The sequence below is a fragment of the Phoxinus phoxinus genome (genome assembly GCF_949152265.1).
Source record: "Phoxinus phoxinus genome assembly, chromosome: 12".
Taxonomy (NCBI): Eukaryota; Metazoa; Chordata; class Actinopteri; order Cypriniformes; family Leuciscidae; genus Phoxinus; species Phoxinus phoxinus.
The window spans coordinates 15,815,815-15,843,120 of NC_136887.1; the positions used below are offsets into that span (position 1 = coordinate 15,815,815).

The 27,306-nt window shown below is 38.5% G+C and overlaps 1 protein-coding gene across 1 annotated transcript in view; it reads right to left on the minus strand.

Annotated features, from left to right (window-relative positions):
• The window catches only part of fat2 (FAT atypical cadherin 2), a 51,823-nt gene that overhangs the window by 4,861 nt on the left and 19,656 nt on the right, over positions 1–27,306 (minus strand). The window contains exons 10-22 of the mRNA XM_079629952.1: positions 23,044–27,081; positions 22,614–22,810; positions 22,147–22,300; positions 21,122–21,355; positions 19,901–20,290; positions 15,627–15,838; positions 13,831–13,968; positions 13,535–13,678; positions 11,675–11,872; positions 9,726–10,527; positions 7,900–8,054; positions 3,637–4,078; positions 415–574 (exon numbers count right to left, since the gene is read on the minus strand). Of these exons, the coding sequence (XP_079486078.1) occupies positions 415–574; positions 3,637–4,078; positions 7,900–8,054; positions 9,726–10,527; positions 11,675–11,872; positions 13,535–13,678; positions 13,831–13,968; positions 15,627–15,838; positions 19,901–20,290; positions 21,122–21,355; positions 22,147–22,300; positions 22,614–22,810; positions 23,044–27,081 (7,264 nt within the window). The remainder of the gene's footprint in view (positions 1–414; positions 575–3,636; positions 4,079–7,899; positions 8,055–9,725; positions 10,528–11,674; positions 11,873–13,534; positions 13,679–13,830; positions 13,969–15,626; positions 15,839–19,900; positions 20,291–21,121; positions 21,356–22,146; positions 22,301–22,613; positions 22,811–23,043; positions 27,082–27,306) is intronic.

The following is a 27,306-nucleotide window of genomic DNA, read 5'->3' on the forward strand; positions in this document are numbered from 1 at the left end:
ATTGCATAGTTCCCCCAAACAGAAAAAAAAAATGATTGCATTATTTGATAACTAAACAGTGTTTGTACAGTTTCCCGTCTTGGGCTATACATAAACTGTTATGCTTGACGCACACAGAGACAGACACACAGAAGAACATCTATTGATTGAAATTCTCACTCCATGACTAATTTGCTCGAGCTTTGGAGTAACATGAATGAGGACAATCAATAATGTTTTTAATTATTACGAGTTACGGCAGAATGTCAAATGCACATATCACATGTAACCTGCAAGGGCACGGGTTCATGAAAGAGATAAAGAGGCAGAATACACAAGTATTCATTTCATGCAGATTAGTCAGACTTCTCAATGCCTTCACCAAGGACATAATATGCATGTGGGATTTCAAGAGCTCTGCTGTGTGAGTCTCACCTGTTTCCAGCTATTTGTGTGGAGCAGTTGCAGATGTACCCTTGTTTATTTGGCATACACGATCCATTGGCACATGGCTGGGATGCACAAGGATTGTCCGGCAGCTTGCCGTTCTCACAGCGAGAGCCGTTGTATAGCACTGGACAGCTACAGCGAAACCCTGGAGGACAGACGTTAAAAAAAAATGCATCTTTTAATGGCCAAGATTACAAAGTCATTTCCATAGGAACTTCTTTGTCCTGAGATCAAAGTATAGCATTGAGATTTCTTTTGAATGCAGATACAATTGAGATCATCTCCCTAGCTTTATTTTCATATCTGTGTAGTGTTGCTTAGATCCTCCAAAGACAAGTCAAGCATTTTAGTTTGTTGTCCCTTAACAACTTGTCAAGGGACCTCTTAAATTAATTCCCTACGTGACAATTTTATTACATGAAACAGAGATGAAAACGAAAAATGTGAAATATGTTGAGGAGTGAATACATTTGTATCACTTTAGCACACTTTCACGAACCATCCAACCTGACCAGGTTCTGGCATATGTGCTAGTTTGGCACTACGGCAAGTGTATTCAAATGAATTTGAGACAATTTTCAATAACGTTTAGTTCATTAACATTAGTTAATGCATTAGAAACTAACAATATTTTTTTTTTACGGCATTTATTCATCTAGGTAAATGTTCCTGTTAATTAACTAATGTAAACAATTCAACTTTATTGCAAAGTGTTACCAATTAATACGTTTTTAACAATTGCAGTGCAATCTGTATTTTATTCAACATTATCTGTTTTTATTATTTGTATATGTACTATTATTTTGGGTTTAAAAAATGCATTTAATTTTACGGAGATTTTTGTGTCCTTTAACAATTTGTTACTTCTGTACTGTGTGTATCAGAAACTAACATTGAACAATCATTTATTACAGCATGTTTTTTAAATATCATTATTAATCTATGTTAATGTTAATTTAATAATAGACTATTTTTCTCTGTTAATTCATGTTTATTCATAATACATTAGTTAATTTATACAACTTGAAATTAGAGGTCGACCGATATGAGTTTTTTCAGGCCGATGCCGATGCCGATTTTTTAAAATCCGGGTCGGCCGATGGCCGATAAATGCTGCCGATTTATTTTGGCCGATATTTGGCCGATATGTGCTTGTTTTTAACCTCTATTTGAAAGATATAATTTAAGTACACAAATAATTACTAAGATAGACAAAATTTCTCAACAAAAACATTTATTGAACACACCAATCTGAACTTGTACACTAAAATTAAAAATGTATAATGTAAAAACATTGTATAAATAATGTATAACAAATATATTAAATAAACGAAACAGGTAAGAAGAAAATAAGCTGTCAAATAAACTTGGCTGGGTGAAGCGCTGCCATGGGGGTGGTTTTCTTTTCAGCCATCAGACTGTAATGACTAAAAAAGGGGAAAAATAAAAGGTTATGTTAATATTTTTTGTATAGTATCTTGACATCATCTTCAAGTCATTTTATAGATAGGTATAGATATAAATCTAAAAAATGTTTCATAATTCAGCTAATAATTCAGTGCATTGTAAGTAATACAAGACTAAAAACATTTCTATCCTCTTCCCAAAAACTGTCCTGAAACATGTATTTATGGTTTATTTGTTTTGTTTTATGGACAAAGCTAAATGGACATAACCCAATTATCGCAAAAAAGGGGGGGGAACGGAATTATTTAATAATATAGTAGTAGCAATAACGTACTAGTAAATTGTATGTTTCCACTGTTCGATCGCGTCCGCGCCTCACACACACACACACACACATATAAGTAAACACTCTGCGACTTCTCGATCGCTCCCACGCCTCTCTCTCTCTCTCTCTCTCTCTCTCTCTCTCTCTCTCTCTCTCTCTCTCTCTCTCTCTCTCTCTCTCTCACACACACACAAATATAAGTAAACACTCTTTGACTTCTCGTTCGCTCCCGCGCCTCTACAGTGAAATACAGTCACACAACATTACACTGTTTGGCCAGCATTTTAACCGTGTTTAATCCAGCTAACGGTATGCTAAAGTTAGCTGCTGACTAGCGTCACATGCAGCGACGCGGTGTTTCTGTTCTAACGTCCGTTTTCAGAGCATCCAAGAGAAACAAATGCATAACAGTAGCACCGAAATGAAGCAAAGAAATCCGTGTTGATATTCGGTCCGGTAGATAACGGTCGTTAAGGCACCAGTGCCGCGACGACGCTAGCAAAGCAAAGCCAGTCCTTCACTAGCTTATAGTGCGCGTTGGTCTCTTTTTTATTACTTAATTCTCTGCATTGAGTGACAACCCTCTCAAATATAAGACACACAAACAGAAAAAATAAGTCAAATGTACTGTCTGCAATTGCAAATTTCTTGCTTACTTATTGTGACATGATAGCAACCCTTCTGCTGTGATAATGCAACCTCAACTACGCTATCAATATCCAAAGTAACGTTAGCCGAACGTCGCCTATTCATGTTTTTTCTCAAAGTTGGCAGTAACATGAAAAGTTTTTAATTAAATATAAAGGAGTTATAAGAATGGAATCCTTACCGTTTTCTTTAGGCACTGGAAGCTGAAGGTCTGCGGTCTGCTCACTCTGCTGGATAATGACTCTAGGGGCAGCGTGCGTCGTACACGTGTGCGCCTGCCTAATAATCGGCTTGATATAGGTGGATATTGGCCGATGCCGATTATGTTAAAAAATGCAAAAAATCGGCCGATTAATCGTCCGACCGATTAATCGGTCGACCTCTACTTGAAATGTACATTTTTATTTTATTTTTAATTAGTATTTTATATTAACATTAACCTGGATTAATAATGATATTAAAAAGTAATGTTCATCATTAGTTGATAATACTGAATGCATTAACTAATGTTAACCAATTAATTATTTTTTCTCCATTTTTATTATTTCTATACTACAATTTTGGCAATAAAATGCATTTCATTTTACAGAGATGTTTATGGACATTTTCTAGTGATCATGGCAGCAGGAAATCATCATATGCCGATTAAATGATGTAGCATTATAATCATCCATGTGTCAAAAATCTTGGTGTAGACAAGCAAAATGGGAAACTGTATTGTGCAAATGGCATACAGATTTGGTGACCCAATTTGCATATCTTATTTTATAAAGAAGTAGGTAAAACAGTATAGACAGTGTGTGAGTAGCGTATCATTGCTTTCCCACCTTCACTGGAGTCTTTGACACAAGTGCCTCCGTTCTCACAAGGATTACTGGCACAGATCTTCACATCAGAGCAGCATTGGTAGATCCCAAAGAGCGTGCCGGTCTGCGGACCAGTTCCTGTCACCCCCTCCTTTCCTCTCACCCTTGCTCCATTGAAACGTAAGCTCTCCAAACAGCCCGTGAAGCCCAGTCGCTCTGCATCTGTGCTGGGGTTAGAGCCGGCCAGCATCAGCGCCCCACCGGACTGAGTCAGCTTGCAGGGTTGTGGCAGAACGACAGATTTGGAGTTGTTGGCATCAATGGTGAGTCTAAGGGTTGTGCTATTGACCTCCAGAGAGATATGATGCCAGCGGCCATCAGCCACAGTGTGGTTGGTCATCTGTATACTGGCAGGACGCATGTTACCACATCCATATCTGAACCACAGCTCCTTGTCCACCAGCTAGAAACACAAACACAAAAGAGTCAATGACAAATAACAATGTTCATGATAAAGAAATCTAGTTTAAAACACATATGGCAAGTTGTGGCAATGTTTCTGCATGTTGGTTGAATGGTTGGTTAGTTAGTTAATTGAAGTTAAACAATTATCGTACAAAAATAGAGTTGACTTTGTATGATAAAGTCAGAAATAAAGTCAAGTCTGTTTGGAGAGTGAGTGTAGCACCTTTCTGTAACCCTTTATTTCTAGAGTCTCCCTAAGACATTCTACTAACTATAAGTAACTTTGCAACTACATGTGAACTAGCTGTCATTAGAGTATTAGTAAACTGTCTGCTTAATATCTGCTAACTTTATTGTGATGCTCCTCCAACAAACACTTTACTGAATAAGCAACTTTGCAAGTACATGTCAACCTATTCTACTAACCCGAACCCCTAACCTAAGAATCTACTAATACTGTAATGAGAGTTAGTTGACGTGTAGTTAAGAGTTAACGAGAGTTAGTTGACATATATGTAGTTGCAAAGTTATTTATGTAGAATGTCTTCTTAAGTGGACAATCGGAATAAAGTGTAACCCAATTTTCTTCTAAAGCTTAAAGTTTAAAGTTTTTCACATACATACAAGTCACTGTAAGTATGAATTGCATTTTGAATGTAATTTTGAATAGGTATTTTTAATTAAAGAAAAATGTCAATGTCACGTCATTGACCCCCCAAAAATATTTCATTCTGGCATGAAAGAAAATATTTCAACACCTAAAAAGTATACAATTCACACTTATTAGCTTTAGCCTGAGGTCTACTCTGCGGCTTAAATAAAGTTACATATTTATGGACTGTGTAAAGGCTCTTGCTGAGATAGGTTACACAGCTTGTGTTTTTGCTCAGTTGGAAGCGTGTGCTCTCAGCGCTCGCTCTGTGGGAGATAAGAAGCCCTTTGAGCACTGAAGGTAGTTGTGAAAGACAGCTCGATGGAGAACACAGTTAGTTCTTGTTAAACCGCATCAACGACTTTGTGATGCGAAGCAACAGTCCAATCAGGAGCATTCGAAAGCACACTGACATTATGCCTCCTCAGCATTCCTCCCAAAAATAATACATCACTCACATATGCATGTATTACTTTCTGTTCTGTGCATTAAAGAAACATAGCTTGTGTGTGCACTACACATTTGAAAGTATTACACTGATGCTAAGAGTATGCATTATTAAGCATCATCTCCTTCACGGCAGCCTCTTAATTGCTGCGGCAGAATCTTCAGAGAGTTTTGTGATGTGAGAAGTGAGCACAGAGCCTTTTGCTCTGATCTGATACCAGTCAGCCCATGGGTTTTGCTCATTTGCTTTCATTGGACGGAGCTGCTGTTTGATTTCGCTGTACTGGGTTGAGCTGAGTGTGCAGTGCTGACAGTGGTGAGATGAGCACAAAAAAAGAAGAGGAACTTTTCCCAGGAGGACTCATCGAGGGTGAATGTTCGATCTGAGTTTTGGTTCCTTGAGGGCAATGCTGAGTTTGACAGGTGAGAAGGCTGTTTATCCACCAGAGTCCACATAAAAAAAAAAAAGACATATAGCACATGATCTCGCTGTGCTTGTAAATCGGCTACAAAACAACAGATAACTGAACATTTATGGTCAAGCAAGCAGTGTAAAGTATCCTTAAAAGGAAGTGATATTCTCTTCCCCCCTGGAGAAGATCATGAAATTCTGCTGATATAGTTCAACTGACTATTATTTTACACAATATTATATATTACACAATATTAAACGGCACAATTCTCTGGAATATTCCTAAACAGGGCAAATTAGCGCAATTCTGAAAAAGCTCCGACGGGAACGTTCTGCCTGTGATGTGATCTACAGACGGCGTGCAAATTAAAGAACACAGACACAGCCGGATCGTTTCCACAATGACCAATGCAATCTACCAGGTAGTGTCTGCTTTAATACGTGCTTATTTTTGGGCGGTAAATCACCTTTTTAATTTAAATACTCTCCTCCCATAAATGTTGTGTCTTAAAGGGAAACTCCTACAAATGCATACGCAACCTTCAACGCCCTTGTGCATCGATGACCATCGGGTTGTGGTTTGTCCTTCCTTGAACAACTGTTGGTACATCCTTGCCACTGCTGACCGAGAGCAAACCACAAGCCTTGCCATTTCAGAGATCCTCTGACCTAATTACCTTGCCATAACAATTTGGCCCAAGTCTCTCAGATCTTTATTTCTGCCCATTTCTCCTGCATCCAACATGTTGATAACAAGAACTGATTGTTTGCTTACCATCTAATCTACTTGGACCTGAATATGTGGCCTTGTTAGGAGAAGATCAATGATATCTGCTTCACCTGTGTCTGGTCATGATCTTTTGGCTCATCAGTGTATACATTTATAAATAAATCAAAAATGTTCTTGACTCTATCTTTGATACAATGCTGCTTTAGAATTTGGCCAACATTACAGATCCTAGAAGCATCATTTTGCTCCCTACTGTTTGGAAGAGTCTTGGCTTCGGGAGCGTGCCTGTGATGCCTTTCAATGCTGTCTAGGTATAGGTTTCGTAACAGACCTCCTGATGCGAGTCCAGTTAGAAGAAAAACCTAATTATTGCGATCAATGCCCCCATGCTCGGACTCCTCACAGCATTAAAGGGTATCAGTTCCACCGTATCTATCCCGCAACAGATCTTGTTTCTCTTAATAATGTTAGATCAGAGCTGTCGGTATTCATAAATGCTGCAGCTGCTTAACTGACAAGTCACCTTTTATTCCCTTTCTCTTGTCAGAGGTGGCTTTGCTCAAATAGGCTCAATTTCCATTTGAAAGTAATTACTTAAAAGGTAAGAAATCTTTAAAAAAATGTGAGCTGAGGAGTAGATTTGAATTTTGAATTTCGCAAGTTTCCAAAGCATGAGCTGCCGCTCCTCTCAAATGAAACGATTGATAAGACGTGAAGTGATAGGAATTTGCTGATATGCACCGGAATGTTAATTCTCCAGAGAGACACATAAATTATGTCATGCATGGCTATGCAGCATGTGAAGATGTATGCCCTAAAGATTTCTCGGATGACCATGTTTAACAATTCCTTTTGAAGCCCCTCTGCAACAATGAAATAGGAAATAGTCCATCGTGCCAAGTTCCAAATCACAGAGGTAAAGCTTTGGGGGGGAAAAGGAGAATGCACTTTTGATGTTGCAAGCCACTTAAATTGAATATTCAATTGTGGCGCATAAATGAGGCGTCCTCCGAGAGATATGTCATGTGATTTTAAAACAGAGGCCGCTGTTTTAAGTCATGTTTTCCGCATTTCTCACAATATATAGGTTTTCTTTTGTGTAGTCCCTTCCTGTAGCTGAAGCTTCAAAGCTGCATTAAGAGGTTTAAATAAACAATTACTCAAAGATCCCTCACTGTGCCTCTGAGAGCAGTCAGCCTTGAATTCATCATAACACTCATTTCAGAAACACAGGTTGATTTATCACTGATGTGCTCAAAGGGCGGGAGGAAACCCACATCACAAGTTCTTTACTTCCCTTATGAAATGCACTCTTGAATATTAACGCGTTTAATGCGCAAGTTAGTCGTTCGTGAGAACAAACAAGCTTCTGTCGCACACATTTGGATGTTGTATTTGTCATGGGGGTGGAGTGAAGTTTCCTGTGATCGTTCCATTGTTGTCTGGATGGCTGGGTTTTCTTTGCATTTTAGATTTATACCTGGCTTTAACATACACCAGTGCACTCAACATAAGCCTTTTGTGCAAGAATGTGGATGACAAAAGAATAAGTTAAAGATTCTTTGAGAAATGTTGTACCTCTAATGTTCCCCAGTCAGAGGCGTTGGTGGACATCACTGTGCCGTCTGCAGCAGATGTCTTGAGTCGAAGAGACAGGTGGAAGTTCTCGTTGCCCTCTTCTATTTGATAGAAGTATTTCAGATAACCCTTGCCGTCAAACCTCACAGCCGATTCTGCAATGCAGAAAGCATAAATAGTAAGTACATTGAGCCTGTCAAGTTCAACAGGCCTACCAGTATCTCACTAAATAAATGAATGTAAAGCATATTTTTTACTTCCACTTTACAGACACTACCATTCAAAAGTTTGGGTTAAGATTAAGGATATTAATACCTGTATTCAGCAACACTATCGATCAATAAGTTATGACAACATGTGTTTTTACATTGCTTTAACTCATCAAAACAAGTTAAGTCATTTTCAACTGTATTTAATAAGTTATACAAGATTCAACTAATTGAAGTCAGTTTAATGTAATTTAAGTTGAAATGACTTAAATGACACAAAATGACTTAAAAATTGAAGGTTTCTTAAGCATAAAGTTTGCAAATTATAATGATTTCTGAAGACTGGAGTAATGATGCTGAAAATTCAGTTTTGTCATCACAGGAATAAATAGAAAACAGTTATTTGAAATTGTAATAGTATTTCACAATATTACTGTTTCACTGTAGTTTTGATCAAATAAATGCATATTAAATGCATTTCTCAGCATAAGAAAATATTAAAAAATCTTACTGACACCTAACACCAAACCTTTGAATGAAAAACAAATCAATGAAAGCACATAGTGCCCAGAAGCTGTCAAGATCTAAAAGAATAAATCTACAATAAAAGTATCAATGTAAATACAAAAGTACTGTAAATGTAATGTGTTTACTCCTAGTGTTTGTGTAATCAATAGACTGATTTTGCAGTCATTATTCACAAAATATGTTCCCCTTTGGCATAGCTAGTCAATGATGACGTCAATTGGTTCTTGTATGTCTCATGTCACACAATGAGCATGTGCAAAGTTGTCATATAGCTTAAGACACCTTGAAATATAATGATAATAAAGTCATATAGACCTATTGGTTCTCAACCCTTTTGACTACAAGGCATCCCATTGTCCACACAAATATTCAAATGTCCCATGACTTTTCCAGTCATTCATCATTTACTGGATAAGGATTAAAGATAAAGATTTAAATAAATAAAAATCTTCTCACAATTTCTACCAGATAAAATATTTTAGACCTTGGCATAACTGGAACATCTTTTAATACATTATAAAATGACCCATGACATTAATATTTTATTAATTTATGACTTTTCTAGGACTAGAAATCAAAATGAGGCTTCATCATATATGCATGTTTCCAATACACAGGGATCCTAGTTTCTGAAACAATTAATGGGCCTACACTCTAATAGCCACTACACTCTAAACACACAGACACCTTAGGAGAGGTAAATGGGGTGTGAGAATTTATTAGGACTATTTTGATTTCAATTTAAAGCTTGTTTTGACTTATTTTGAAGTTTCCTTGAGGGCCCTGGCCCTCTGATTGAGAACCACTGATATAGACTACTGGAGCTTGAAAGCCCCTGGTCACAATATGTTTTTGTTGTATGAAGTTGCAGCTTGAAATATCTGCGAAATTTTTTCTTTTGTGTTCCCTGGACAATGAAAATCCTATGATTTTGGAATGACATGAAAGGACATTTCATTTAAGGTTAACTGTCCCTTTAAGGTAAACCCAGAGCAGTCAAAACAAAGGTGCAACTAAGTGAGAAAGTTGATAATATTCAAGTGTTTATCCTCAGTGGCATGCAGAATAAGAGGCTGGTGGTATGCCTACCATTGCAGGAGCAGACGCTCTCCCAGCTGTGCTGCGGGGTGATGAAGTTCGCCCGTGCTGTGGCGTAGTTACTCATTCTCCCCTGCCTCATCACTACTGCGTTCCTGCAACCCTGAGGTGGGCAACCAGCGCCCACACAACCAGCATGCTTCAGTCTCAAGACACTCAAACCCAGTGCATCTTCTACATTTGAAAGGACCCCCGTCAGGCGTTGAACAGGCACTGGCTGGACGGAGCCATTCTGAGCTCGACGGACCAGCAGTACCTCCATGTTGACGGAGTTCGGCTGTTGTTGCAAGCTGGCGATGTGCAGCTCTAGTTTGGGTATGTTTAACTCCGAGCCCAGGCTGCGCTGGAGGCCTCTCCAGTGATCAGACACAAACTCTTCAGCCGAAAGTCCAGCCAACTGCAACGTAAAGCCCTGATCCAGAGCATGTTGAGCGCCAGCCCAAACATGGACCTTCACTCCAGCCCATATGCTAAATGTTCCATCGGACACGCTCACGCTCAAGTTATACAGGCCTGGCTCCAGGTCCTTTTCCACCACGATCTTTCCATCCACTGTGTCCACAGAGAAAAGGCCTCGGTCCGGGGCATCAGAGACCAGTTTGTATGACAGGATGTCTTGGGGATCTTGGTCCGTAGCGTGCAGCTTGCCGATGACACGTTTGGAGAACGTCCCCCCAGCGGTGGTGATGAAAACCTCAAGTGGAGACACAGTGGGTGGATATCGACTCTGCTCTGTGATGTTGATCTTCACCACGCATATAGAGGACAGCGGAGGGTGGCCGCTGTCAGTGACCTGTGGACATGATATTTATGTAAAGTGTGAAAAAAACATTGCGACGTGTGAACAATACACTGACCTTTGAGGAGTCGCTTTAAATAATTTAAGATGGTGTGGTAAAATCCCTGGCCCACAGATAACAATCAAGTTTACAACCATAGGTCAGCTTGTGCCGCATCCATACAAGTCATATTTCATTTAAAGGGATGGTTCACTGAAAAATTTAAGATTCTTTCATCGTTTATTCGCTCTTTGAACTTTAATTCAAATTCGCAAATTTGAATAAAAAATATAGGTAGCACTTTATTTTACAGTGCCCTTGTTACACACATTACATGTAGTTACTATAGTAATTATCATATAATTTGTGCATAATTACAAGCATATAGCCCTAAACCATCACTCTAAAAAATGCTGGGTTGTTTCAACCCAATTTTTGGTCAAATATGGACAAACCCAAACGTTGGGTTAAAAATGTAATGTAAAAATGTAACCCTACGGCGGGGTTTGTCCATATTTGACCCAAAATTGGGTTGAAACAACCCAGCATTTTTTAGAGTGTACCCTAATCCTACCCGTATAGTAAGTACTGTACATGTAGTTAATTATTACTAATCAGTAATTAAATGTATAATTACACTGTACCACGGGAACCTTAAAATATAGGGTTACACTTTATTTTAAGGTTTCATTGTTACAATGTTATACATTTAAGTACTGGGTAATATTAATTAATTAACTACATGTATTTACTATAGGGTTATGGTAGGATTAGGATTTGGTTGAGGGTTAGTTGTAACTAATGTAATGTAATTATGCTTAATTTACTGTTATTACTGTGGTAAGTACATGTAATATATGTAACAAGGACACTGTAAAATAAAGTTCCACTTGGCCACTTGAATTCACCATGCTGAAAAACAGAAAACTGCTGTGCTTCATATATCGCTATGCTATTGACAAAAGACAACAGACCTTTTTTTGCCCACAAAATTTTGCTGACATATTTCTAATGTCACCGCACCGTTAGAACAACATAAGGATGAGTAAATGATGACAGTCTTTCATTTTTTGGTTGAACTATTCCTTTAAACTTATAACAAGCATGTGTTGTAAACATATGTTGTACTCGTAACTGAAGTTAATGAATGAAATCGTTCACCTGAATTTTTAGCAGATGCTGAGGCTTGCCTCTCCTCCTCAGCTGGGAGGATACGGACAGCAGTCCTCCTTGGTCAATATGAAAACTCCTGTCCTCATTTCCCGAGACAATGTGGAAGGAGAAGGGAGGGCCGTTCAGAGGCGTATCTCTGTCTGTTACCAGCAGCTGCAGAACCCCACTGCCAACAGAACCCCCTTCCTGTATCCAGAAAAACACCATTAATCAAGCCGCACATGCTTGGGAAAATACCACCTGACTTTTAGGAAAGTTGTGGCTGTCCTTTCTTAAACAAATAACATAAATATATTCGTTATTTTGATCAGGACGATTCTCGTTTTATTGTATTCTATTGCTTTGGCAACACAATGAGTCTTGGTGACAAGAGACAAATCATCAGAATTGTTGGAAAGGAATAACCATGATCAATCTGCGCTGATGTTTGTATGTTTCTTCTTGTTTTTCAAAATCAATAGCGTATTTCTGTCACGGGACTCATTTTTAATGCCAACAAAAAAAAAAACAGATCTAAGCTTGAAGACACAACCCCATTCTGTCGAAATGAAAGAACAGCCAGAGCAGATGGTGATTTTTAACACTCTGTCTGCATTTGTCAACAAAGTGCTACCGAATGGATTGACGTGTGCTCCTCGTCCCCGTTCAAGCTGGCACAACTGGAACAGGTACCGTAATTGAAACAGAATGCTTGGCTGGTAGACCTGAGCCTAATTGTTACTGACCACCTACATGGTGCCAAATAGCCGCTACACTCTAAACACACAGACACCTTAGGAGAGGTAAATCGGGTGTGAGAAATATTTCCAAGTCAGCAGAGTTGGCCCTATAATTAGAAGCAATGGATCCGGCTGACTCTGAAGGGGTAAAGAGACGGTCCCAATGCTGGCACAGAAAAAAATATGCTATAGGCCTATTATGCATGGCTGATTGGCTCTTTAGCCTGAACTCTTGCCTTTCCCTATGGCCATGTGCAGCTTAGAGCAGAAATGAGATGACAACTGTGTCTGAAACTTGAAAACAAAGCAGTTTATGAAGGCATCTGGTTGGTTTTGGCACATTTGATGTCCCACAACACTATGGGCCCTGTCATACACCCGGCACAATGCAGCGCCAGGCGTGACGCAAGTGTTTTATGCCAGTTTCAGCCTGACTCCATTATCATTTTCACGTCCCGCATCACGTTGTTTAAATAATAAATACATTTGCGGCTATTTGTGCGCCTATGGGCATGCTGGTCCGTTGCTATTTTGAGGGCAACTGAAATAGACACATTGACCAACTGAATTTTTAATTTTTTTGCTATTTAAAGAGCGCATTAGTAATATGCGCCTATAGGCGGGTGCACAAAGCTCGTCCACTCTGCTTATTACACACACAGGGATGTGCAGCAGCACACAAGCATGTCAAGTATTTCCGTCTTTCTGCTTGCAAATTGCGACATGTAAATAGCAAATTCACTATGGCGTGAGCGAAACTGGCTTTTAAAGGGAATGGGAGATGAGACTCTGATTGGTTTATTGCATGTTACGCCCAAAACACACCGATTACTCATTAAGAGAATAGCGACAAGCCGTTTAAACCATTTTCCCGTCGTTAAACTATCAAAAGTGGATTCAGACACACCATATGTGCACTTGCGCTGTGCGCTTTAGACCATGCGCTTAGATTGCTAAAATATGTGTGAGAACCATCGTAATCATTAAATATTTGCTTGGTTATCTCTGATGCGCATTTGAATTTGTTCTAGATCGTTGGTGTCTTGGAAGACTTAGAACTGTCAAGTCAAGCCATTGACCTTTGCAGGGAGGCAAAAGGGTAGGTTTTGGACAACTTGTGTGTTTTTACCTGAAGAACGAGGCTGTGATTGATCTGCGAGAACGTCGGTGGGTTGTCGTTGACGTCAGATACGGTCACGGTCACCTGGACGGCAGAGGATAAAGGGGGTTCGCCTTCATCGGCAGCTTGCACAGTTAATGTGTAGTGCGTTATCTGAAAGGCGAAGGGCTGTGTCAGTGGGCTTATGAAGATATGAACAGTCAAATATCCACAGTAGTAATTAAAATGTTCATCTGTGATCAGAGGATATAACTAAATCCCTGATAAAACAAGTATGTGTTCTGGGTTGAGATTCAGGAACTCACCTCTTCCCTATCCAGCATGGAGCGGACCGCTATGTGTCCGGTGCGAGGGTTGATGCTGAACTGCTGCTTTGGATCACCGTTCACAATGGAGTATATGATGAAGTTATTCGGAGGCCCATCGAGGTCGACGGCGCTTACCTGAGACAGATGCACAGTTAATGAAAGGAAGATGAGCACACTGAGTGGTTTTAAGCAAAGCTTTAAAGCTCTGGGTTACTGCCGATTCTTCTAATCCAGCGGTCTGCACCAGACACGCACGCCTAATGTCCCAATGAATATCTGAAAAGGCTGTGAGGGCTCATAAACAATCTCCATTAGCTTATTTGCTGCACTCAAACTGTTTTTCTGATTGCGACAGATGCGGCAAATCATTGGCTCAACAGCTGCCACTATGTTGTTTTAATCCCGTCACAAGATTGACAACAGATGTCTTCACTTTGTTTCATAGAAAGCATTGTGGATAAAGTCCGAGACACATTATGTGAAATCAAAGGTACTATAACAGGAAAACAGTTCAGAAACAACCAAAAAATTATTTTCATACTCTTTTCTCTTGTTTTCCGTAAAAAAAGCATCCTTAAAACTAGACACATTCAGTGTTAAAAAAAGGGTGAAATACAATAGATTATAAATATTAAATGAAAACATTAAACTTAAAATGGTAACACTTTACAATAGTCTTATTTATTAACATTAGTTAATACATTAACTAACACAAACTAATAATGAGCAATACATTTGTTACAGTACTTTAGTACATTTAGTAAATGTTAGTTCATAAAAATCCATCTGTTCATTGTTTGTTCATGTTAGTTCACAGTGCATTATCTAATGTTAACATATACAACTGTTGATTTGATTAATGTATTAGTACATGTTGAAATTAACGTTAACTAAGATTAATAAATGCTGTAAAGTCTTGTTAATTCTTAGTTCACGTTAACTAGTTAACTAATGTTAACTAATGTTAACTAATGTTAACTAATGTTAACTAATGTAACCTTATTGTAAAGTGTTATGGTGCGTTCACACCGGACGCGAATAGCGCGTCAGGCGCGAGTGATTTCAATGTTAAGTCAATGCAAAGACGCGTTACGCGCGTAAACCGCGTGTAACGCGTCTTTGCATTGACTTAACATTGAAATCACTCGCGCCTGACGCGCTATTCGCGTCCGGTGTGAACGCACCATTACTCTTAATATGTAATTTTTAGTACTAAAATTACTAAAACCAAAATTTTTAAATGAAAAAAATCAAGCTAAATAAAACTATTAAAAAAATAATAATAACAAGGACAAAAGCTCATAATTAAATTATTATACTTCATTATTAAAAATTTAAATTAATACATACTATTATAGCATATAAATAATACTAAAATAACACTAGATTATTTATTTAACCAGCTGTTTCTAAAAAAAAAGTTTGTTTATATAATATATGTGTGTATATGTATTATTATATTTATATACACAAACATGTATACGAGTGTGTGTGTGTGTGTGTGTGTGTTACATATAATATATATAATAATTAATATATAATATATATATGAATAATAATAATATCATAATTATTCATATAATAATATATATACACACATATATTATAATATACACATATATTATCAAACTTTTATTTTAGAATCAATTAATTGCGATTCAATTAAGATATATTTTTTTATAAGCAGATTATCATTTGCAGCGCATCTGCAGGAATAACGCAGTCAGCTTTAGCCTTATTTTGAAAAGCTTCATCTCTGGATGTTCAGTGACAGTTAAGGGAAAGTGTGATACCTGCAGAACCATGTCCTCAGGTGAAATGTCCTCTGCAATCACGGTTCTGTAACTACTGCTGTTAAAGACAGGCGGGTTGTCGTTGACGTCTGTGATATTGATGATAACCGTGGCAATGTCACTGAGCAGAGGTTTGCCCCTCGCCCCTTCCACTGACAGGTAATACTCGCGGCACAGCTCAAAATCCAGCGCAGCGTTCAGCGACAGCAAACCTGTGGCACAGAGCAACACAATAACATCCAGTCAGTCCTGGCAGGCATTCTCAGTTCTTCTCAGAAAACATCCATCTATCTCTTTATCAGTTTGCACAGATATACTGATCAGTTGGTTAAAAGTGCAAGTTTGTTCTGAAAAAAAAAGAGATCTTGAGGCTTGATATTGCTTCATAAATGTGTGAACAATATTGGCAAAATACAAAATATCTTGATGAGTTTGGATGAGTTTGTTTTGCAGTTTCCCAGTGATAGAAGCACAACTGATCTTGGGTTTTGATGAAGAGCTCATTTACAATTCTCATGTAAACTTGTTTCTAATGTGAAATTTAATTAATTTAATTTTGATTTATTGTTCAGGGTCTATTTCTGCTACCGTGTGCCTAATATCCTGTATGTTCAGTATGTAATAGTGCTGACAGAAACTTTCAGATAGAATGGGCGTTAAAGCATTTCAATACATTGTATATAATACTGTGTGATTTTCTTTTATCGCTGTATAAGCTGACCACTTGCATTCAATCTTGACTAATAACTCTCATGTACTTCCCAGTGGAGTTGGACTGAATGCATGACATCTTTTATGCAATATTGCATTTCTGTTTTTGCAAAGCGCTTGATTCCTACAAGAGGCTGATTCATCTAAAGTATTTGAAAATCCGGTGGGATTTGCTCTGTGCATTATGGGTAGACGCTGCTATTGTATGTCTCATTCTCCCGCAGCAGAGAAAGTTGACTACTGGACCTCTTGCTGATCTGTCGGCTCACATTATCAGAGTAAAACAAGATGGAACAGAACAACAAAAGCATTGGCATTCTTGCTTAAAGCTCAAGAATCGAGTTTTCAGTGCAAAATTGCTCTGTGTAATGTTTCTTTTCATTGATTTAAAAGATCAAGGGCTATGTTGTGTCACTTAATGGCTTTCTTAGAGATCCACCACCATATTATAAACAGCGCAGTGTTTGTCCTTGGCACATGTTCTGTCAATATAGGTGTGTTTGTGCTTGTGTTGAACATAGAGCTTTTGTTCCATGCAAGAGTGGACGGCCATAGTAATCCTCGTCTAAGCAAAAGGAGCACTTTTCAATGTCAAGTGTGATGAAGATGCATCAATGTTCTCTGCTTTTAGCCATGAATGGCTGACTAGGGCTAGATGTGTATTTGTAGATCATTTAGTTGGAGCGTGATGCATGGGAACAAATGGCTCAGCCTTCATAAACATAACAGTCTATGGACTGCAATAACCATCAATGTCAGCTTATCTGGTCTTATTTTTATTTTTTATTTGGTTCGAAAGACACAGGCCACTGATCTTGTCTTGAGAGAGACAAGGTGACACTGAACCGTTGGGTAATAAGATGTAAAACTGTGACATCTACTGGAAGATGCAAAAACTGGGAGACATTTTTTTATTTCATGAAGGTTTATGTGATGATTCGTGAGTTCCTGGAATGACTAAATCATGTGCATATTCATGTCATAATGTCTAAGAACAGTGATGAAACTATAATACAGCTTTTCTTATCCTCTGATGTTGAAGTCACACATATGAATGTTTTATTGACAAAGGACTACTTCCTTTCAGCCCTCAATGACAAATATCATGTTGAATACCTTCGCCTATTTTCATTATTGGTGCGAGAATAAATGTCTTGACAGATGATCAACACCCAGATCAAGCTACTGAACAGACTGTGCTTCACTATCATTCACAGAAGAAAAAAAATGTATATGCTATCTCGATCCATCTACCTTGACTAAGGTGATTTTGTAGTTAATTTGCCTACAGTAACCTACAAAATGAGTCACTTGCAATCTAACCTTTTTGAACATGTGCAAACATGCATGTTCACCCACCAGGTTAAGGTATGCAGTGATATTCTTATTTTCACAGTTAATCTTTTTATCAGTGAGTCATTTTAAAATTGCTGAGGCAAACAGATTTTTTTAAAATACTTAGGAAATCTTTCCTAAGGCTATTTGCATAACTGGTAGGTAACTGTCTATACCTCCCAAGCAGGTGTTGTGTTGTTAATCAAATTATGATATTTCACCAAAGTAGGCCAGGTAATTGTCTAATATGGTGATCAATGATACTATAAATATATATACATCATGAAAATCATCTCCATCAGTGTTACTGGTTCTTATTATGTTTAATTAGGTGTAACTGCCACCAGTAAATTAAATTAATTTATTTTTAATCCTACAATTATTCAGTTTGACCTTGCATGAAATGAGAAAAAGGCAAAGTGTAATACAGTGCAAGTGGTTTAATGTATGATTGATGAGTTTCATTTTCACACAAAAAAAATAAAAAAAATGGGAATGCCAGTGCAATTGTATAATGGCTCACGCACACACACACACACACACACACACACACACACACACACGCACACACACGCACACACACACACATGCATACACACATAAAATATTCTCATGTACAAATTGTTTTTGATTATTAGTGAAAATGTGATTAGCTACCACGTTTTGGTAAGACACAAGACACAAGAACAATCGAAGATGAAAAGTTTGACAACTATTTAAACGCCTCAGGGTCTTCTTTAAAGAAGGGGAGCTTTCTATTGAAATGCAGTGGATACGGTCAAATCATGCAAACTTCACCAAAAGAGCTCACTGTACCTGAAAGGAAATATAGCTGACACAACACCGAAGAACTGCTTTTAAACTATGAATCATCCATTTTATTCACTTTCTTATACCATAGAAAGGTTTTTCTAGATGACATATCTTAAAATGAATCACTGAACTCTAGGCAAAAAGAAAAAAAAGTCCAAAATATAATGCATACCCAGCAGATCTGAGCTTGACTATTATTTGCTATGAAAGTATGCGAAACAGAGGACTTACAGTGTTTGGAAGGGAATTACCTCTAAATAGCCAATTGATTTCTGCAGAATGCTTGCTATCAGGCAGAACTGGCAGTTTTGTATTGATTGACAACTAATAAAGAGTTTGGCTCAATGCTTGATAAAAGTCCTGCAGCATGAAGGCTCAGAGGATTTGAGATAAGAGGACAAGAGCGAGAAAGAGAGGGGAGACTAGGACTGAACATATGGGAATAAACAAGCTAACAAGTGCCTGTGTGGATTCAGAACATGTCAGCACAGGTTCTTCAATTTAACATTTACTCATGCTGAAGAACATTCCAGCTTTGCACAAGAGCAATAAAGCCACAGAGGATCAATGGCGGCATGCTAATATATCTACTTTCTATGAATGCACATAGTTCACAAACATATCAGCCTCACACTCATTGTAATTGTTGATGCACTGACTTCAATTTATATAGGCTACAGTTACTGTAAGTCTTTTCAGTTCAGACTTTGGTCATACTTTAGATTAGGGTCCAATTCTCAACAACTAACTATTAACTACGACTTTTCCCTCAATAAACTCCCAATTGCTGCTTATTAATAGTTAGTTAGGTTGTTAAGTTTAGGTATTGGTAGGATTAAGGGATGTAGAATATCATGCAGATGAGGCATTAATATGTGCTTTATAAGTACTAATAAACAGCCAATATCCTTTTGTATGCATGCTAAAAAACAACAACTAGTTAATTGTGAGAATTGGACCCTAAACTAAATTTAATGAAATGGATAATGAAAAATAAAAGTGTTTAGAATTCGAAAAACTCTATTAGAATTTTCATACCGTTTATAAGAAAAGATTAGATTTAAGCCCCTCAAGTAATGAGTGTATTTATTTTAACAATATATTTACATTTATATAGATATTTACAAATATTATTAACATTAATTCATAAATATCATTACGCTTTTAAGGGGTTAATATTTAACAATCCAAATTAACCGTTTCTTGTAATTTTTCCTGTTGTTTACACTTTGATTACATCATGATAATATAATAGGTTTATACCTATTACCAAAAAAAATTACTTCTAAAATTAAAGCATTTCTAAGTTTAAAAATACTGACATGTTTAAAGCCTTGCCATATATTCCATGATTCATCATTACAAAACATATTAAACATTTACTAACAGAGAAATATAATTTAAAAAGCCCTTACCTGTCATGGAGTTTATCTGGAATCGGCCGTCTACATTGCCGGAGAGGATAGTATATCGTACAGACTCGTTCTCGGTGCCATTTTTGGGGAGGGCGGACAGGCTGATCACCTCCGATCCGACCTGCAACGATTCTGGGATCCGTACAAAGTACTCTGAGCTAAGGAACAATATCTGGTAATCACTCAGGATGACCACGTGTACTGTAACTGTGGCAAAGGAGAAAAGGTGGCGAGGGAGGCCTCGGTCGGTGGCTTTTACTTTCATCTCATAGGTTAACTTGGTCTCGTCGGCTAGAGATCTCTCCAGTCTCAAAATGCCTGAGATTTCATCTAGGGAGAAGAAGCTGCTGTCAGCGCCTTGAAGAGAGTACCTCACCTCTGAGTTTATACCTGGAAGAGTTAAATAACATAATATTCTCAGTATAGTGCAGGGATAGCAGATCAACAGATGACTGAAAACAAGAATTTAAGGTCTTAAAAGTAATATTACATCTATTTAAATACATTAAAACTAGGCTTTAAGCCGACCGTCACATGAACAACACGTCTCACTGCATCCGCTTGTCTAAGAAAGTGTTAACAGCATGAACTGAGAGCAATATCTATGGAATTAAGGTAATCAGCTAACCTAGATAAAAAAAAAGTTGTTTATTAGATTTACATATATATATATATATCAAAGTGTTCGTGAGAAGAAGAAAAATTAAAAAAAACTTTTAGATATCAATCTGCATATGTGATGGACATTGGTTATGCTCATGTTTGTTCGCACCTTTGAATGTATCTTGAGTAAAACAGGAACATACAAAAGACCTGAACCGGTTGAAACCTTGATTTATGTTCACATTGCAAGATTGTGTTCACATTGACTTTGCACATTTGTGCATTACTTACACTTAGAAAGGATAATGTCATTAAATCACTTGTTAAAGACATATTATATAAGAGCAAAGTAGTTCCAATTCACATGAATCCCTGTGACGGTACTCTACAAGTTCACACACATCTCCAGGTGTGGTCTGTTCCTCCCTAATCATGTTTCTCTGTCAGAGCCTTCAATCCTACATCAAACACTGCATACCTTTAGCTTTTCAACCTGCATGTGAAGGGTCAAAGAAAAAAGCTGAGGGGCTTTTAATACTTTCTGAGTGGATAAGTCGAAAATAGTCTGAGTGTTTTGCTTTAGAGCAGCCATTCGTGACAAGAGAAACAGTGCCATACCTGTGTCTGGGTCTTTGGCATAGATGACAGCAAGAGGTGTCCTAATCGTGGTGTTGTCAAACACAGTGATGTCATAATGGCTCCTGGAGAATTGTGGCGGGTTGTCGTTCATGTCTTTTACCATGAGTGTGACGTCTGCCTGACAAGAGCGGCCACCACCATCAGTAGCCTTGACAACAAGATCATACTCTGATTCCCGCTCCCGGTCCAAGACAGCAAGGGTGAATAGCTCACCTTAAAAAAAGAAAAAGCACATGCTTGAAACAACACTGTAAAAAAAAATGTTGGTTAAACTTAAAATAGCAAGTTATCTTAAAATTTTGAGTTCGTTGTAAAAAAAAATTTAGTTCATACAATGAAGAAGAATGGTTTAATAAACAGAAACTCAAAATAGTATGTTATCTTCGCACATTAGTAATCGAAGTTGATTTGACAAAAGATAAAAAGTTGTGATAACAAATCATGAAAATATTTTTTTATAGTGAAGGCTTTTAAAAAAAAAAATACGATAACAGGGAACGGTTAAACACTGTGTTGTAACATGTATGGTATCTACCTGTAAGACAAGCCTTGACTAGTTATTTATTTGATAGATGTGTGCAACAGATTATTTACTTGAAGTTAGTGGTTTTATTTCTTTACCATGGCTCCAAAAACAAAGAAAGTTGTTGTTTTAAGAACTTTACACTATAGAGCTGGACACAATCCTTGGTTTCTAATGTTGCCCGAAGCATTTCATGCATATTGTATCTTGTTAACTTAAAATAACCATCTTAAAAGATGTTACATTTAGATAGGTTGCTCTGGAAGAGATTAAGTCACATAAACGTATCATGAATCAAATACTCTCATTGTTTACAAGGAATTCCAAAAATTCCAAATGTCCTGGGAAAGTTGCCTCTTATCTTCTTTGTTGGTTTGATTTCCTCGAACAGTAAGCAACATCAATCTCAAACGTTTCTTCAATCTCAAACGGCAGTGAATGCTACTAGAAATCTGGAGGAGGATTGAGAGATCAAAATTACCAGTTTTGGAGTCAAGATGGAACTTGTCTGCATTAGGTCCATGAAGAGTGAATGACACCTGGCCATTTGTTCCAATGTCGGGATCAGAAGCAGAGATCTTCATGATGAACAAGCCTGATGAGAAATTCTCCACGACTGCCTCTGTATAAAGTAACTGGGAAAAGGGACAAGTGGGACATTTTCCAATAAAATAGGTTGCCATAAACAAACATAACATTTCTGAATTTCTTCAATTTAGGTTCTAGTATGTAGGCCTTTCTACAGGCAGTTTTATATCCAATGTCAGAATACATTTATTATTATTAAAACACATTAAAGCAGTCTTGAAAACTTTTTACCATGTCTTCATCTATATATATATCTGTCTGTCTATCTTTTATTTTCTATATATCCACACAGGGACAAAACTGCCCATAGTTGACGAAACATGCAGACACACACTGATATCTTCAGAACGCCTGACTTACTTGTTCACACAAAGGACTGTTGTCATTGAGGTCAAGAACATGGACCTCAACATTAGCAGAGGTTTGAAACCTTCCATCTGTGGCTGTTATCTTAAGGGTGTATTTGTCCTTGTCTTCTCTGTCAAGCGGACTTTTGGAAATCACTGTCCACTCCTCCCCTACTGCTGTGACTGAGAAGTGGCCCAATGGGTCTCCCTCTTCAGAGATGAAAACAGCAACAGTACATGTTTAAAACCAACATAGGCCTACATAATTTTGCCCATGCCAAAATGTTTTTACAACAGTCAAAGTTGAAGTAAAATGTAAAAGCTGAATTGTAAAGACAGACAGCACAGAATAACTATTAGAGTTTTCAGTTTTGTTATATTAATAGTGTTATATTAACATTATATTAATAGACAATAATAATTTAACCAGTTACTTTGCGTACCTGTTATATAACATACAATCTGTCTATTATCTGCAGACACATCTTTATCAGCAGTTGTCAGAGTCACAATGGTTTCTCCAGGCCTGCTGTTCTCTAGGATGGACCCTTGGTACAGTTCCTCTGTAAACAGAGGTGGGTTATCATTTTCATCGGTGATAGTCACCTCAACTAGAACTGAAGAGGTCAGTTTGACAGTGTCGCCATGATCAGTGGCCACCACATAGAATCTATGAAGCTGTTTGGTCTCGGAATCGGCCTCTTTTAAGGCAGTAATCCAGCCAGTTTGGGAATCAATTGTAAACATGTCGCCAATATCATCTGACTCCGGCTCGATTGTATATGAGACTTCTCCGTTGACGTTTGTGTCTGCATCATTAGCTGTCACTTGAATGACCGTGGTGCCGGGGGGCAAATTCTCAGTCAGGAAGGCCTTATAGGGGTCGGCCTCAAACAAAGGCTGATTGTCATTAACATCTTGAACCTCTATCTGAACAGACACAAGAGATGCTACATCGGTACCGTTGTGATTTCCTTGAGCGATCACATCAATCTTGTATATCTTGGTTTTTTCATGGTCAATGTTCTTCTGCACTACAACTGTACCGCTATCTTTGTCGACAGCAAAAGCATGTTCTTTGTTGCTGTCTATAGTGTTACCATCCACCAAGCTGTATATCAGTGGCATATCAGCATCCGCCTTGACTGTGCCTATCTCATATCCGATAGGGAGGTCCTCAGATGCAGAGAAAGAGTACAATGGCTCGGTAAACCGGGGCAGAATGACCTCCGGTGGGACCACCTTGACCTGTACTGGCACAGAGGAGTTGTAAAAAGGAATGCCCCCATCTCGAGCCTTAACTTTGAAGGTGAAAATCTTATTCTCCAAACCAACCAGACTCTCTTTGACGCTGACCACTCCGGTAAAAGGGTTGATCTCAATAATATCTTCAGTAACCTCCTTCGCTTCTTCTACTGTGTAAGTGACATCAGCATTTTTACCTTCATCTGCATCATAAGCCATTATCTGTATCACTGGTGAGCCTTTGTTTACTGTTGACTGAATGGAAACCTGATACTCTGAGGCTTTAAATTGAGGGATGTTATCATTCTCATCTGTTAGAATGATCTTTACTGTGCAAAATCCCACTCTTCCTCCACCATCCTTAGCCATGACCTTAATCGCAATCACTCTTTGCGATGGATTTTCTCTGTCCAATGACTGAGAAGTCACAATTTGACCATCTTCATCGATGGAGAACTTCTCATCAGCAAGCTTGTTAATTATGGTGTAGTCTACACTGCCGTATGGCCCATCATCCGGGTCAATAGCAGCCAGACGGATCACACGAGTTCCCACTTCTGCGTTCTCTGCCAGATCTGCCTCGTAAATGTTCTGGTTAAAATAGGGGCTGTGCTTGTTGCCGTTTGTCATGTCAATGTTAACAGGGGCAGTCTTCTGAAACACACCATCGGAAACTGCAACGGTGAGGTTATAAAATGGATCCAGGTTTCTCTTGCACAAATTAGAGAATGAGATAAGTCCAGATGATTCATTAATAGAGAAATATCTCCCCTCGTTGCCAGACAGGATCTTATATTGGAGGTCATCCTTACTATCAGGGTCTGAAGCCTGAACTTTAATAACGATGTGGCCACAAGTGGCCATTTCATCAAGAGAGGCCCGATAAGATGGCTCACTAAAATCTGGAGGGTTGTCATTGACATCTATGACGTTCACAATGATGTGAGCCTCACCACTGAGCGGTGGTGAACCTTTATCTGTGGCTTTAACTTTCAGCGTAAACTGCTGCATGGTTTCATAGTCCAATACTTGCAATGTCACCAAAATCCCAGTTAGTGGGTCAATATCAAAAAAAGCACTTTTGTCAATCAATTGGTAAGTTACCTCTGAATTCCTGTCTGAATCTCTGTCAACAGCTGAGACCTGTAAAACAGATGTGCCTATTGGAAGGCCCTCAGACACATCTGTAATATAAGACAGATTCTGAAAGACAGGGGCATTGTCGTTTATATCTTCCACATCGATCTCTACTTTGGCTTCGCTAAAGGTACCAGTCACCGAATCTGTGGCATGAACAGTCAAAATATGCTTTGTTTGAGTCTCAAAGTCTAGGAAATCGGTGACACTTAAGACCCCTGTTTTGAAATCGATGTTGAAAAGCCTGGAGGCGTTGTCTTCCTCTAGATTGTAGATAAGGCCATATCCTTCTGGGTTTCTTGCTTGCACATGCAGGATCGTTGTAAAAGGAGTAATATTCTCTGGTAATTTCAAAGGGTAGTACAGGCTTTGAAATATTGGATGAGAACGATTTTGCACTTGGACGTAGAGTGTCCCAGCGGCTGAAAGACTCGGCTCACCATCATCTGATACCAGTACAGTGAGCACATAATTATTCATAGACTCAAAGTCTAAAGGTTTCTGTAATGACACATCCCCAAGATTAGAGTCGATTCTGAAGAGCTTGAAATCATCCTCCAGTAAAAATATTATAGATCCATTCTCACCGAAGTCATCGTCGGTTGCTAGCACTTGGAAGAGAACATCCCCTGGTTCAGTTTCCTCCGATATTATCAACGAATGAGGCAAATTTGATATTTTCGGAGCATTGTCATTGATATCATCTATATAGACCTTAACACGAGTTACATCCACACGTGGTGGATGCCTCATATCTCGGACCTCCACGGAAACATCGTACTCATCCCGTTCCTCTCTGTCAAACGAAACTCCGGTGGTCTGCAGGACTCCAGATGATGGAACCACTGCAAATTTCCCATGTGGGTTCAAAACGGTGTACTGCAAGGGCTCGTTCAGGTAGCTACCTGTTGCTCTCAGAATGGCTAAAATTTTCACAGACGCAGAGTTCTCAGGTACATAGGCTACATGCATCCTCTCCTCGAACTTCAGACTAGTCTTTGCTGAATTGGTGATATTGCATTGTACTAGGGTAGTGTCTTTATATAAACCATCAGAGGCAGTGATCTTTAACTCATTATGGGACTGTAGTTCAGATGAATCATTCACTGAGATTATTCCAGTGGACTGGTCTATTTTAAATGCATTTTTATTACTACTCTCTGAAATCATGTAGGTGACTGTTGAATCTGCATCATGAGCTGTCACTTGGATCACTTTCATGTCTTCAAAAACTGGTGAGGTGAGGGCAGTTTTATAGACAGGTAAAGCAAATTTTGGAGGACAATCATTGAAGTCCAGGACACGAATATTTACTCTGCATGGCTTGGAAGAACTTAGCGATGGCTCGCCGGAATCCCACACCTGAACGCTGAAGAAAAATTCAGGTGTTGTCTCAAAGTCAACTGCAGTCTTTAAGAAGATGGTACCCATACTCGGATCTATTTTAAACACTTTCTGTGCTGCAGGCTCAAGGATTTGGAAGACCAGAAGAGCATTTGTGTCTTTGTCCGCATCTGACGCCTTGATCACTAACGGTGTGTTGTTCTCACCAGTCACCATGCTATTAATGGGCGCAGACTCACTAATCTGCCCATAATATGTGTCCTGATGGAAAACGGGGGCGTTGTCATTTTCATCTACCACATAAATGTAAATTACAGCATCAGATGAGACTCCCGCTGAATTTGTAGCTCTTATTTGCAGACGGTAGGAGGGGTGCTGCTCAAAATCGAGTGTACTTTGGACAGATATGAGTCCAGAGTTGATGTTGATGTGGAATGTCCCATTGGGGTCGCCTTGATTGATCCTGTACAGCACTGAGGACGGGCAGCTGGCGGAGACAGATAGCACAGGGGAGCCAGGAGGCATGGCCTCACTTATCTCACTGATGTATTCTTCGGAGGAGAACCTGGGTGGTGTGAATTCAGACAGCTTTACAGTGATGGTAACGGGGCAGAGGGCACTGCGCTGGGGAAAGCCCTGATCTGTGGCTTTTACTGTGAGGTGATACTGCTCCTGCGGAACTCTGTCTAATGCATCAAATACACGAATGCTTCCCATCTCCTTGTCGATTTCAAAGACACCATCCACATTCCCACCTGGACAAAAAAAAGGAGATTATTTACTTTAAGAATATTTTGTTGAATGTCAAAAACAGATTAAATGTGATTATAATTTTTTAATTGGCATCCAAGAGAATTTATAAATGCAACCTTAAAATGTAGTATAAAGGCAAGATTTATTTCATCCATTCATTCATATATGTACTTGCATGAATGCTAAAGAAAAGTTAGTTAAAAAGCAAAGGCAATATAGTGCTCCAG